Source organism: Physella acuta, unplaced genomic scaffold (assembly GCF_028476545.2).
Source record: "Physella acuta isolate Inbredline_101_S28 unplaced genomic scaffold, ASM2847654v3 ptg000115l, whole genome shotgun sequence".
NCBI lineage: Eukaryota > Metazoa > Mollusca > Gastropoda > Physidae > Physella > Physella acuta.
In genome coordinates this window covers 435245-448374 of record NW_026731635.1, presented here as the reverse complement: position 1 = coordinate 448374, position 13130 = coordinate 435245, and the positions used below count along the sequence as shown (strand labels likewise).

General features: G+C 38.8%; 1 protein-coding gene and 1 long non-coding RNA gene across 2 annotated transcripts in view; one reads left to right on the top strand and one right to left on the bottom strand.

The window, feature by feature from the left end:
* LOC131934669 (melatonin receptor type 1A-like) overlaps positions 1 to 13130 on the top strand; it is a 46448-nt gene continuing 33318 nt past the window's right edge. Inside the window, exon 1 of the mRNA XM_059290752.1 lies at positions 1 to 254. Within this exon, the coding sequence (XP_059146735.1) occupies positions 1 to 254 (254 nt within the window). The remainder of the gene's footprint in view (positions 255 to 13130) is intronic.
* On the bottom strand, positions 7999 to 9854 carry LOC131934682 (uncharacterized). The gene is made up of 2 exons (XR_009385819.1): positions 9418 to 9854; positions 7999 to 8352 (listed from the first exon to the last, which is right to left on the bottom strand). It is a non-coding gene; the product is annotated as an uncharacterized LOC131934682 (long non-coding RNA).

Sequence of the window (13130 nt, the reverse complement as noted above, 5' to 3'; positions counted from 1 at the left end):
ATGGCGGCCAACCAAACCGAGCAGACGATGTTTGAGGGGGAGCTCATGCCCCAGCCAGAGCGTGACGTCTTCCTGGTCATCGGCTGGCTACTGGTCATCAACGGCGTCTTCGGCAACGTCGTCATCATCGTGACCTTGTTCACGTGCAAGAGCCTGAGGTCAGTCCACCACCTGTTCATTGGGAACCTGGCTGTGGCTGATCTCATTATAGAGGGCTACTTCGCCACTTTCTTCTTGGTGGACATTAGCATCGGGTGAGTTGTCAATGTGTAAATGTTATTGTTGGGCGAGTAGTCAATGTGGTGGGGGGGGGGGGGGGCATCAGTGGTGTGCGAGTAGTCTTTGTGTAGACATCAGTGTTGGACGAGTAGTCTTTGTGTAGACATTAGTGTTGGGCGAGTAGTCTTTGTGTAGACATTAGTGGTGTGCGAGTAGTCTTTGTGTAGACATTAGTGTTGGGCGAGTAGTCTTTGAGTAGACATTAGTGTTGGGCGAGTAGTCTTTGTGTAGACATTAGTGTTGGGCGAGTAGTCTTTGTGTAGACATTAGTGTTGGGCGAGTAGTCTTTGTGTAGACATTAGTGTTGGGCGAGTAGTCTTTGTGTAGACATTAGTGTTGGACGAGTAGTCTTTGTGTAGACATTAAAGGTGTGCGAGTAGTCTTTGTGTAAACATTAGTGGTGTGCGAGTAGTCTTTGTGTAGACATTAGTGGTGTGCGAGTAGTCTTTGTGTAGACATTAGTGGTGTGCGAGTAGTCTTTGTGTAAACATTAGTGTTGTGCAAGTAGTATTTGTGTTGTGTAGATATCAGTGTTGGGCGAGTAGTCTTTATGTAGACATCAATGATGGGCGAGTAGTCTTTGGTCTGATACTAGACAAGGGAAAATGTTAATTTTCGTTGCGAGGTGGAACTTTAAAAAAAAATGCAATACAAAGTGCTTGTATTTTGTTTTCTGATTTGTTGAGTGGAAAAGGCGTTATAAAAGATAGTTGTTGGCTACATGATTTGTTTATAGATGAGCAATGGTAAGGGGTGGGATCGTTGCAATACATTGTTTCGTGAACCGAATCGATTTACTGCATTACCGATCACATGATTTTTAAATACATTTTATGTTAGTTCGTTTCTATTCTTCAAAGCTCCAAGTAAGCTTTTGTTTTCCTATGTAAAAGTGGCTATTTTAAGACTGCAGCTATTTAAATGTGTGTTGTGAGAATTCCAACGAGTCGGTGTAGTTGCACGATACCCAAATATTCCCGCAGTTAAAGTTACTTAAATATTTATAGCCTTAACCCATAAGAGTCTGACTGCCCTCAGGCCGGTAGTAATATAGCACAAAGAAAACGAGAATCAAAGGGTTAATGGAATTTCCGGTACTGAATAATTGACAAGGGCGCGTCATTTGCAGGGATCAAGGCCCATTTTCCGACCACTTTTCTCAAGCAGCCGTGACAGGTGATCCAACATTATTCTCTCCCCAATTTACATGAATGTCACCCAACAACCACGCCACCGCTCTGCACTGAACATCATTTGTAAATGTAAAAAAAAAGTTACTTTATTCTAAAGAAGGTACACAAATATTAGGAGTAAAAGATGTAATCTTTTTTTTTTTTTTTGTAAATCTCGACGTTTTACAGCTCCCTGAATCGGAAAAACATAGTTTTGCAATCTTGTCCGTATGTCTGTGTGTGTATGTGTGTGTGTAAACACGATAACTTGAGTACCGTTACAGTTAGGTTGGTAAAATTTCATACACAAGTATTATATCAAATATGTTGTTCTGTATCAACTTTTCAGCGATTTTCGAAAACCGGAAGTGGAACTTATTCTACTTTCAATTTTTCAAAAGCCTATAACTTGAGTACTGTTTCAGTCCGATACATGAAATTTCACATGTAAGTAAAAGATCTAATTCCCTGTCGTCTGTCAAATTTTGAGTAATATCCGTTGACCGGAAGTAGTAATTTACGCTATTTCTGATTTCTCAAAAAGGCATGTGAATTTATAAAGTACTAATATTCCGCACTATTATGCACAAATTTTTGGCGTTCATTTGCAGTATTTATTCCAGACTTTTATTCTCCGGGGGGGGGGGGGGGCACTTGAAATTTATAAATATTAATATATATTTATATATATATATTTTCTATATATATTTCATTTCGTTCGGGGGGGGGGGGCTGTAGACTATCTTCGGGGGAGGAGCCCCCCCCCCCCCCCCGAAGAGATGCCTGGAAGAAACTCTGTTCACTTGGTGCGCTATTATTTTTTCTATGAGATTCTATTTTATTTTAAAAAGTTTAAGTAATTAAAAATGGATTAAAATTATTGTCTATATCCTGAGTTGCCACCCCCCGTAGTGTTATATAAGAATATTCGAGAACGTTTAGGGGAGATCACTCTCGGTTTATTTTTAATGTGCCTGAACAGTACACAGTCCATATGAGTAGAATGTTCATTTGTCTGGTCAGTAACGATGTATAGAGCAGATGAAGTAGAGCTCTTCTGTTCCCCAAACACGTCATGTTAAGGGATAGTTTGTTCAGCACTATGCAGAGGCGTAGCGAGGGGGGGGGGGCGGGGGGGACATTTGTCCCCGGGCGCCGACCTTAGGGGGAGGGGGCGCCAAATTGAAAGTTTGAGGGGGGGTGCAAATGAAAAGTTCGAGGGGGGGGGGGGTGCAAATCGAAAGTTTGAGGGGGGGGGGGGGTGCAAATGAAAAGTTCGAGGGGGGTGCAAATCGAAAGTTTGAGGGGGGGGGGGGATTAGCAGTCTAGTGCTCCACCGTTCTAAAGATTAGCAGTCTAGTGCTCCACCGTTCTAAAGATTAGCAGTCTAGCGCTCCACCGTTCTAAAGGTTAGCAGTCTAGCGCTCCACCGTTCTAAAGGTTAGCAGTCTAGCGCTCCACCGTTCTAAAGGTTAGCAGTCTAGCGCTCCACCGTTCTAAAGGTTAGTAGTCTAGCGCTCCACCGTTCTAAAGGTTAGCAGTCTAGCGTTCCACCGTTCTAAAGGTTGGCAGTCTAGCGCTCCACCGTTCTAAAGGTAAGCAGTCTAGCGCTCCACCGTTATAAAGGTTAGCAGTCTAGCGCTCCACCGTTCTAATGGTTAGCAGTCTAGCGCTCCACCGTTCTAAAGGTAAGCAGTCTAGCCAGAGCCGGCGTTAGGAATACGCGGGGCCTAGGGCCAACCATCCGCGCGGGGCCTGCTTCTTGTCCATTATATATATATATATATATATATATATATATATATATATATATATATATATATATATATATATATATATATATATATATATATATATATGTGTGTGTATAGTCCTATATAATATGCATACACACATAATAACACATAAATGTTTTGGAGTCTATAAGACTTTAATAACAGATGTTAACCTCTCCCACGTTTTAACCCAATGTTCTTAGTGTTTTTTTTTCTTGCTAAGATATTTAATAACTTTTGACAGATATGTAATTCATGCCAAATCATTTAAGAAAATTCAATCACGTGCCCAATAATTAGGAAAATAAAGTTGTTTAAATTGTTTGTTGATGACTAATTGTTAATATAAAAGCATGGGCGTAGCGAGGGATGGGGTGCGGACCGCATCGGGTGACACCATTTAGGGGTGGGGCGGGACACACCAAGGCAAAAAATAGCAAAACATAAACAAAAAATGATAGTTCCACTTTAAAAAGTGGTTAATTAGAGCGTTAAATAGTCTTTAAAGAGCAAATTTGATAAATTCCGACAAAGGGTGGGGGGTGGGGGGGGGGGGGGGGTGGGGGGTGGTGACACCATGACGTAAACCTGCTAATGATAGAAAAAACATGCTACATCAACACTTTTAACTTTTAAAAAAAAAAAAATAATAAAACACTCTGTCTAATGCCCCTTGATATAGATCCTAAGGGCCTCCCCCCCCCCCTATCGCCCTCTTCCCACCCCTCTGCACGCAACTGAATGTTAATTTTGTTATACCAAGACAAGTAGGGCTACATATACGACATCTACAACAAGAAAGTCAGGACTAGCGTTCATCAGGTCACTAGCTGTCTACTACATGCATCCCTCTGCTCACTAAAACAACTTCTTCATCGGTCCGCATACAATAGAGTATCTTTTTACCTGTTTCCCAAATTTACATCCCATGTCAGGTTGGGGGCTGATTCGCGTCCAACAATCTCCAGTCAGCTCAGGTCAAATGCCAGGCGACCGTACCCTACACAATGGGGAGGTGTGACACTGTTTTGGTATCGAATTACGGCCTTTCCCAGTTCATGTGGGTGATAACTCACCAACATCAACCGTGGCCTCAGTTATAACAATCAACAACTTTGGCATTCGACCATTTAGTTTTTCCCCATTGAATTCAGTAACAGTTTATTTAAGTTTACAAACAAATTCAGATAACAATGACAGTGCTGAAGCGCGGGGCCCCTTCAGGCGCGGGGCCTAGGGCGGCCGCCCCGTTTGCCACCCCCTAACGCCGGCTCTGAGTCTAGCGCTCCGCCGTTATAAAGGTTAGCAGTTTTACCGCTCCACCGTTCCAAAGGTTAGCAGTCTAGCGCTCCACCGTTCTAAAGGTTAGCAGTCTAGCGCTCCACCGTTCTAATGACTGGACAGTACATGACCATATGTGTTGGCGGCACACAATTTCAAAATGTCGCTAATATGTCTTGATATGGGAAAGTGTGGCCTAAGCGGTAGAGCGCTAGGCTGCTAACCCGAAAGTCTCGAGTTCGAATCCGGGTCCAAATCAGCAGAATGTTCCTAACATATATGATGACCACATATGCCGAGGACAAGAAACATAATGACTCTACTTCATCTTGATCCCTAGGCCTAAAGAAGATTCTTTACTTTACTTCTACTTGACAGTATTTAAAGTCTGTTTTTATTTTTTATCCGTTGACCAGTTTTAAGTTTACTCAAACATAAAAATATAGCTACGTTGAAAATGTCTGTTCTTGTTTTATTTCAAGATACGATTTTAAAATTGAAGTGCTTATATCAAAGCCTCAAATGTCTATTCTTGTTTTATTCTAAAATACTGTTTTAAAATTGAAGTGCCAATATCAATGCCACAAAAGCAATACAAGGAAAGAAACAAAAGAAAAAGGGATAAACAAGTTAATTAAAAAAGTCTAGTGACATTTGTGCGCAATTTCCTTATGTTATCTAAAAATAGCTCTGACGTATAATGTTGGGGTGCGTTCAAGCTAGAAGAACAATCGTTTTGTAGGTGTTTATGTAATTTTAAAATTTGTGACCGAACGAGAGAATATTTTTGAAAACTTTCTTCGGCAATATTGTTCTAAATTATGACAAGAATCGATTGGTACATGTTTCAAGTCGCTAAGTGGTCTGGTTGCCGAGATATGGGCCAAAAACTGAATTTTTTCGAGGTTTTTTGGCTTTTCTGGGAAATACATGAAAGAAACCCGGAATTTTTATGGCCTATGCTCATTCTCGTAACTTGCTTAATATAATTGCTTTTGGAACTATTCATCGATATTGCTTCGTTGAGGAGGAGATACGACTTAAAGCCCGGACACACATTCATCCATCCATCCATCCATTCCCAGAAATGACGAGTTAATAAACGCAATTCTCCAGAATGGAAATTGCGCTAAAAAACTGGTGCAAAGGCTCGCTTTGAAAAAAAAAGATGGCTTCTTAACAATGAAATTGAGCTGAAAACAGTTTTCTAAAGACTTCATTAGCTCTATTCTTGCCATATCCGCTTTCCTTTGCTGAACATGGATATTGGCCCGTAGGTGTTCTAGAAATTCAGAAAGGAAGTTTTTAAATCTTTAGTTTAAGTGTGAGTTAAAATAGCATCGTTAACCGAGTGTGTGTTAGGGGGTCGTTCATTTGTTGAGTGCATGGAGGTGAACTTGTGGGCATAACAGAGTGGTCAGTTTTAGCCTTGTAGAGGTCATATAAAGGATCATGATTAGCCTAATTAGGGTCATAGAAATGGTCATGATTAGCCTAATTAGGGTCATAGAAATGGCCAGGTTAGCCTCATTTGGGTCATAGAGGTGGTCATGATAGGGGTAAAAGTCGCCATGTAAATGGTAGGAATTAGCTTCAGTGGTCACAACATAGCAAGCAACAATAAAGAAAGCCCCAAAAAATATGCACAGTTGTGTAGGAAATAGTTTTATACCCAGAGGCGTAGCGACCCTTCCCGGCGCCCGGGGACAAACTTTTCGATTTGCACCCCCCTCGAGATTTCGATTTGCACCCCCCCCCCTCGTGATTTCGATTTCCACACCCCCCTCAAGCTTTCGATTTGCACGGCCCTCAACCTTTCAATTTATTTTTCCAACCCATTTTGGCGCCCCCTAAGGTCGGTGCCCGGGGACATATGTCCCCCCCCCCCGCCCTTCCCCTCGCTACGCTACTGTTTATACCTACCTACATATATATATATATATGTTACCGAGTGTATTGACAACGCCACCTGTTACCGAGTCTATTTACTTGTAGTGCCAAATGTTACCGAATGTATTTACTCGTGCTATCTTTGACCAGCACACAACATCGACCACAATACAGATACTCGGAAGTGCAGGTTTACATTGATCTCTTTATTACATGAATCAATAGAAATGCTCCACATAACAATGCATCAATGTTCCACAAGAATATAATGAACCAACTGACCCCCACTGTCCTCACTAGTCCTCACATATCAGAATGCACGTGTCCATCGTTCCTATTCTCACAACTAACCACACGTCTACACAGTTCAGCCTTCCACTGGGTTCTGCCCCTTAGGCTGCGGATACACTACACATCGGCAGACCGAATTTTTTCATCTGACGTCAGGTGTTGTCCAATCTGCCGAAGAGGGGTGCGCCCCAGCGGTTACACTGTAGCCCGTCAGAACGTATGTCTGACCACCGGCAGGCATTGTTTTCAATACAAAAAAATCGACGAACAAATGCCGATTCATTTTTTGGCAGAAAACAATGATGCTTCCAAGATTATATTGCTTAATGAAAAGGAAAGAGAAAATCATATAGGAAATGCATTTCTCCAAAGAAATGCTTGGCTTTGACATTGAGGCAAGTGTCTTTGTACAGTTAATTCTTATTAAATATTTTTTTACAGTAAGTTGAGTAAGTTAAGGCCTATTATAAATACCATTAATTATTACAATTGTGTGTTCTATGTAATCTATACATTTAAAACAAGTAAAAATAAAATCTAAGCTATAAATTTGGTTGCAATACCTCAGTAGTGGGGAGTAGATCTATTCTATAAGTTCTCAATTCTATGTTCTGGCCTGCTTTTAGTGCTAAATTAAAATAATTTCATTTACAGATAGGCCCCTCACTACAACTGTATTGGCCTACTAATATCAAATTGTCCATTCACCTATCACCACAATTATCTATGAGACATGTGATATTATTTGAGATGCCTCACTAAAACGCATGTACCATTAGTCCATTACCAACAGCAGCAACGTGCCAAGGCCTTTGAAGACTGAAGACACCATCTGAAGTATTTTGAAACATGTTGAATTTGATATTTAATTGAAATAAACTTCTTTTTGTTGTTATGTTTGTTTTATTTATATTATTCATAGATAAGAATATAATCATTGGCCAAATCACCTGATCAATAATTCCTACTAGTTTAAGTTAGGCCTACTTGACTTACTCCTCCTTGCTCCTTATAGAACATAGGGTCTCCACCATTTCCTCCAGTTAGGCCTACTAGTTAGACTTAATTTTCTAACTCAATGTCAGTTACATGTTAGATTGTCACAAAATTTAAAAAGCATAATTTATTGTTTTAATTTATTAAGCAAATCTGTAAAACATGTTTAAATAGCATGATTAACAGAAATACATCTCATAAGACACAGGCATCATTGAATTATTATTTTAACTACTGGTATAGGTAATTCTCCATTTCAGTTTAGGCCTGCATTTGAAGACCTCTTAAAAAATAATAAAACAGTAAACAACATACACTTTTCAATTAATTTTTTTATTCAGGCATAACACAAACTTAATTAATCCTGGGTCAGGATCTTTACCAATTTCTTCTTCCACAACTTGACTACAATTTGAATCAGTGTCATCAAAAATAAAATATCTTTTAAACAATGGTTTCACTCGATACTGAATTGAAGTTGAAGGTATCTGTATGCTGCTTATCGTTTGCTTGGAAGCGAAACAATCATTCATAAAGGATAATTGATTATAATATGTTCATGGTTTGTTTGGAGCTATACTGCCAGTTACTCTTTTGTTGCTAATCTTGATATGCTCCTTTCTAAATGTATCAAGCAGGTTTTTCCACTTGGTTTTTGGCTTGTGCACCTGAAATGAATTAAATATAAAAATCAGTTTAGACTGATTATAACTTTCATGTGTTGGATACATATGATTTATATATAGGCCTACAGGCTATACCTAAATTAAATAGATTTCTAGATAGAAAAAGGTGGATAAAAAAAGTTAGGACTGTAGTGACTTAAGTAATCAGCTCATTAATTAATTACTACTAGATCTTGTAGTCTAGTCCTAGATCCAGACTTTTCTATCATAATTGTCTGGGCCTAAGCCTAAGTTATATAATATAGATCTAGTAATATATAGTAACATTACAGTACAGGAATCTAGATCTATACCCCTAATTTAGATTAGATTTAGGCCTATTAATATAAATTTAATTATTAATCTCATAATAGATTCAATGGAAATATAATAAATTTAAATATAGGCCTTTAAACTTTAGGCCCTATACATAATATTAAATTATTATAGATCTACCAATAGTCCTATAGATAATAATTAATATACGTAGGCCTAGATCTAGAAAGAATCAAAGAATACTAATCTAGTACTAGAAAAATAGATCCATGTCATAGATTCTACTTCTAGATCTAGATATTATAATTTAGATAGGCCTAGCCTAGAATGAAAGATTCAATTTTAGAGCCAAGAGTAGCGAGTCTCTTAGATCGATGACGAGATCTAGAGAATCTAGATCTAGATTCTGGATTAGATCTAGATTTCTAGATCTAGAATAGATCTGAATTCTACTTCAGTACTTCTAATCTAGATCTAGACTCTAGATCTAGATCTAGAGACTCACTCTAGACTCTAGAAAAAAGAATTAATAGATAGATCTATAGTTTTCTAGATCTACTAGATCTAGATTAGATTCAGATCTAGACTAGATCTAGATAGAATTAGAATCTATCTAGACTACTAGATCTATCTATCTAGTATCTAGTCTAGATCTAGATTTCTAGTATCTACGAGTTGAGTGAGTTGAGTAGTACTTGAGTCACACATGAGTGAGAGTCGATAACAAAAAAAAATGTGAATGAATGATAAAAATTAATCAATGAAGTGAATAAGTGAAATAAATTACTTAACTTGTACATCCGAGTTAATCGGCTATTTCAGACTTTTAATTTTCTCTCTTGAATAAGTAAAAATCAGCTTCTCTGTGTCAAATACTACAACTTTCTGTTCGAACTGAAGTCCTCCATTTTATTTTTTGTTTATCCCTGCCAGATAAATTTTCATCAGAATGTGTTTTCCGTCAGAACAGAAACAAAATTTTAAGTTCATCATCAGGTGCCTGCAGACTCGGCCGATGAGTTCGGATCTAGTGTAACCAACAGTACTGGATTATACTTTTTGTTTGCTTTCCAGTTGTTCGGCCTTGTTGTCAGAAACAGAAATTCGGTTTGCCGACGTGTAGTGTAAACGCAGCCTTATCGTCGTGCCGTCCAAAATTATATCCCACGTATACGTAATACTTCCCATTCGTTGCATCAGAATATGAACTACGCAGCGGCTTTGTGTTCGTTATCAGTCCACACCCCCTGTACTAGTTGCGTCAGACTGTAATGCGTTCTTAACAATAGTCTCTAGTAACTACACTAGTTACATATATATATATATATATATATATATATATATATATATATATATATATATATATATATATATATATATATATTGGAAAGGGGGGGGGGGTAAAGGTAGTAAAACGATTTGATTTACAAATAAAAATAAGATGGAAAATAAATAAAGGGCAATGTATCGTGTAATGGTTATGATGTAACGGTTATCTTGTGGTGCCTTTAGTGTTAACTCCCTTAGTTCAACATCTGTCGTGGTGGCTGACAAAAATAAAACAAATGGGTTAAACAAATTATGCGGGGCTTCTTTTTTCAGCCATCCCTCCTAGAGATGGGTTGTGTCTACGTGTATGTTGTGTCGTGTGTTACTTTTGGCAGATTGTTTACGATGTAGTCACGTGTGCTTGAAGACGACACCCACGTGACATGATGTCACACGTCCGCCACGTTCGATTAGCACCTGCACAATCTGGTTAGCACCAGCACAATCTGGTGCAAGCAAACAGCCGCTCCACTATCAGGACCGTGACAACAACAGCCAGCGCGATTATCGACGGGCGGATAACTCTAAAATAACATGCGACAGTTGTCTCTAGATTATCAGTTAATTGTCTCCCTTAGATTCGATCTTCTTAATTAAACGGTTGGGTCCTTAGGGAGGAAGATAAACGGGCGCTTCTACTTCATATCACAATTTAGTATGCGATATCTATATCTATATCTATCTATATCTATCTATCTATATATATATATATATATATATATATATATATATATATATATATATATATATATATATATATATATATATATATATATATATACTACATAAAGACTACGGCCGAACGGTTGTTGGGGTCGGAAATCTAACCGCTGTTGAGTGTGAGAGTCTTACCAGCTTGTAATTTATTGTGGACTGGGGTGAGTGGGTGTTGTATTATTTTGGACTGGGGTAGGTGGGTGTTGTATTATTGTGGAATGGTGTGGGTGGGCAGCTGTTGTAAGAGTTACTTCTCTGTACCTGTCTCCTGGCATTAGATCGATCGCAAATATTTTTCCAATTAAGATATTAATCAGCACCAATTAGAAGATACAAATAGTGCTGTAATCAATGTCACAATTGTTTTAATTATTTTACGAGATAGACACCAGCCGTTACGAAGGTAGGTGTAATTAGTTATGGCATTTGTAGCAGGATAAAGTTACCATGTAGATGACATCATGATATACCATCTAGATGACATCTTAATATACCATTTAAATGACATCTTAATAAACCATTTAAATGACATCTTAATTTACCATATAGATGACATCTTTGCATACCATCTAGATACCATCTTAATACATCATCTAGATAACATCATGATACACAATCTAGATGACATCATGCTATACAATCTAGATGACATCTTGTTATACCATCTAGATACGAGTGTATAACATTAGGTTTGTGCTGTTATCTGTATTGACATCTGCAGTATCTGTTGTTCCAGCCAGATACTGGAGATAATTGATGTTTACATAATTTCGTTTTAATCATTCGATTAACTATCTGTGTGTGGCGGGGGTGGGGGGGGGGGGGATTTAGCGAACTTCAAACTTCTGATTAGGAAATCTCAATTACTTGTTTTTCAAACTATTTATAAAAGTTGCTTGCTTAAAAAAAATCACGCATAAACATACATTCGTGCGCGAACGCACGCACACACACAATACACACATACACACACACATAATATACACACACATACACACGCGCCCAGGAATAACAGAGTAGCAGCCCCTTTAAAAAAAAGTGAGCGCCCCCCATGTCTAAAGACGCCCACTTAAGGAAATAACGAAAAAATAAGAGTTATTCCTCTTGCTAATAATCTTTCTGATCCCCACTTTTTGACCTGATTCTTCAATAAACTCCTATATCCTCCCCCCCCCCCCCGCCCTGGTTGAGCAAGAATCTCCCCCTCCTACCCCCATCATCCTACTTTTTATTGGTAGGCCACAATAACCCCTCTACTGCCGTGTAATGAGCATTAATTTACCGTAATTATAAAAGTAAGTAAATTTAAATTTTGCCCACGAAAGATTCCCACTCAGCTATGTGTGTGCGCGTAAATGTGTGTGAGTGTGTATGTTTGTGTATGTGTGTCGTCAGTAACGGAAATTTAGCGACTCCGTTTAAACTTAACCTTTAACCTTCTTACACTGGCAGTCGAGGTTGTCGTGACATAAGGGAAATATCAGTGTTGCCAGCAGTGGTTTTATCTTACATCATTCTTCTCCGGGGGGGGGGGAGAGGTGTGAGGGGCACTTGAAACTTACATATCCGGGAAGGGGGAGTCGGATAATGGTGAAAGTAGTAGATATTTTTATTTAAAAAAATATTTGTTAGCTGTGGCGCAACCCCCCCCCCCCCCCCCTCCAAAAAAAAGATGCATAAAAGTGAAAGAAACTCTGGTTGCGAGTCAAACAACTGACGCCAGTTGTTGTTACAGTTATTGACATTAGCTGGAAAACAATTAGTCTTGTTTGAACACTAACAACCTACCCCCCCCCCCCTACCCCGTAAATAAATCCAGGAGTTTAACAAGACTTTTCATCAAGTTGTTTGTAGATGGATAGGCCTACATGCGCAGAAGTAATGGATAATTGATACTAGAACGGAACTGTAGACAAGTACTGACATCACACGATGACGTCATGATGTATTGACGCGGCAATTTACAGTGTTATTGGTGTCTATTTTTAGGACAGTCAATTACGTTTAGTGGGATTTCCAGCAGATCTAGCACTGGTTAAGAGTCGTATAAAAACTGTTCGGCTTTTGATGATCCTTATATTCTTAGTTCCGTCTTTTACTATGCCTAAATGCAACACTAAAATGGCTACCAGCGTCCTTGGTTACCTGTGAGAAAACACAATAGAAACTTAAGAAACAGACACGTTAGGGTAACACAGCATTAAAGAAAAAAAAGGAAGTAAACAAAAAAAACCAAAAACAACCAAGACAGGGTTAGTGCTGGCGGTTCAGCTGAGTTGATCTCACAAGCCGACAATGCAAAGCTCCTTTATCCTACTCACTTGCATCATTGGCTCCTATTATTAAGTGATCGTCCATAAAGGACTTACATGCGAAGTGGGATTCTGACTTTTGTGAGGATGAGATACGTCTATTGGGAAAAGGAAGAAGGGGGTATGGAAATAAGACACAGCTTAATT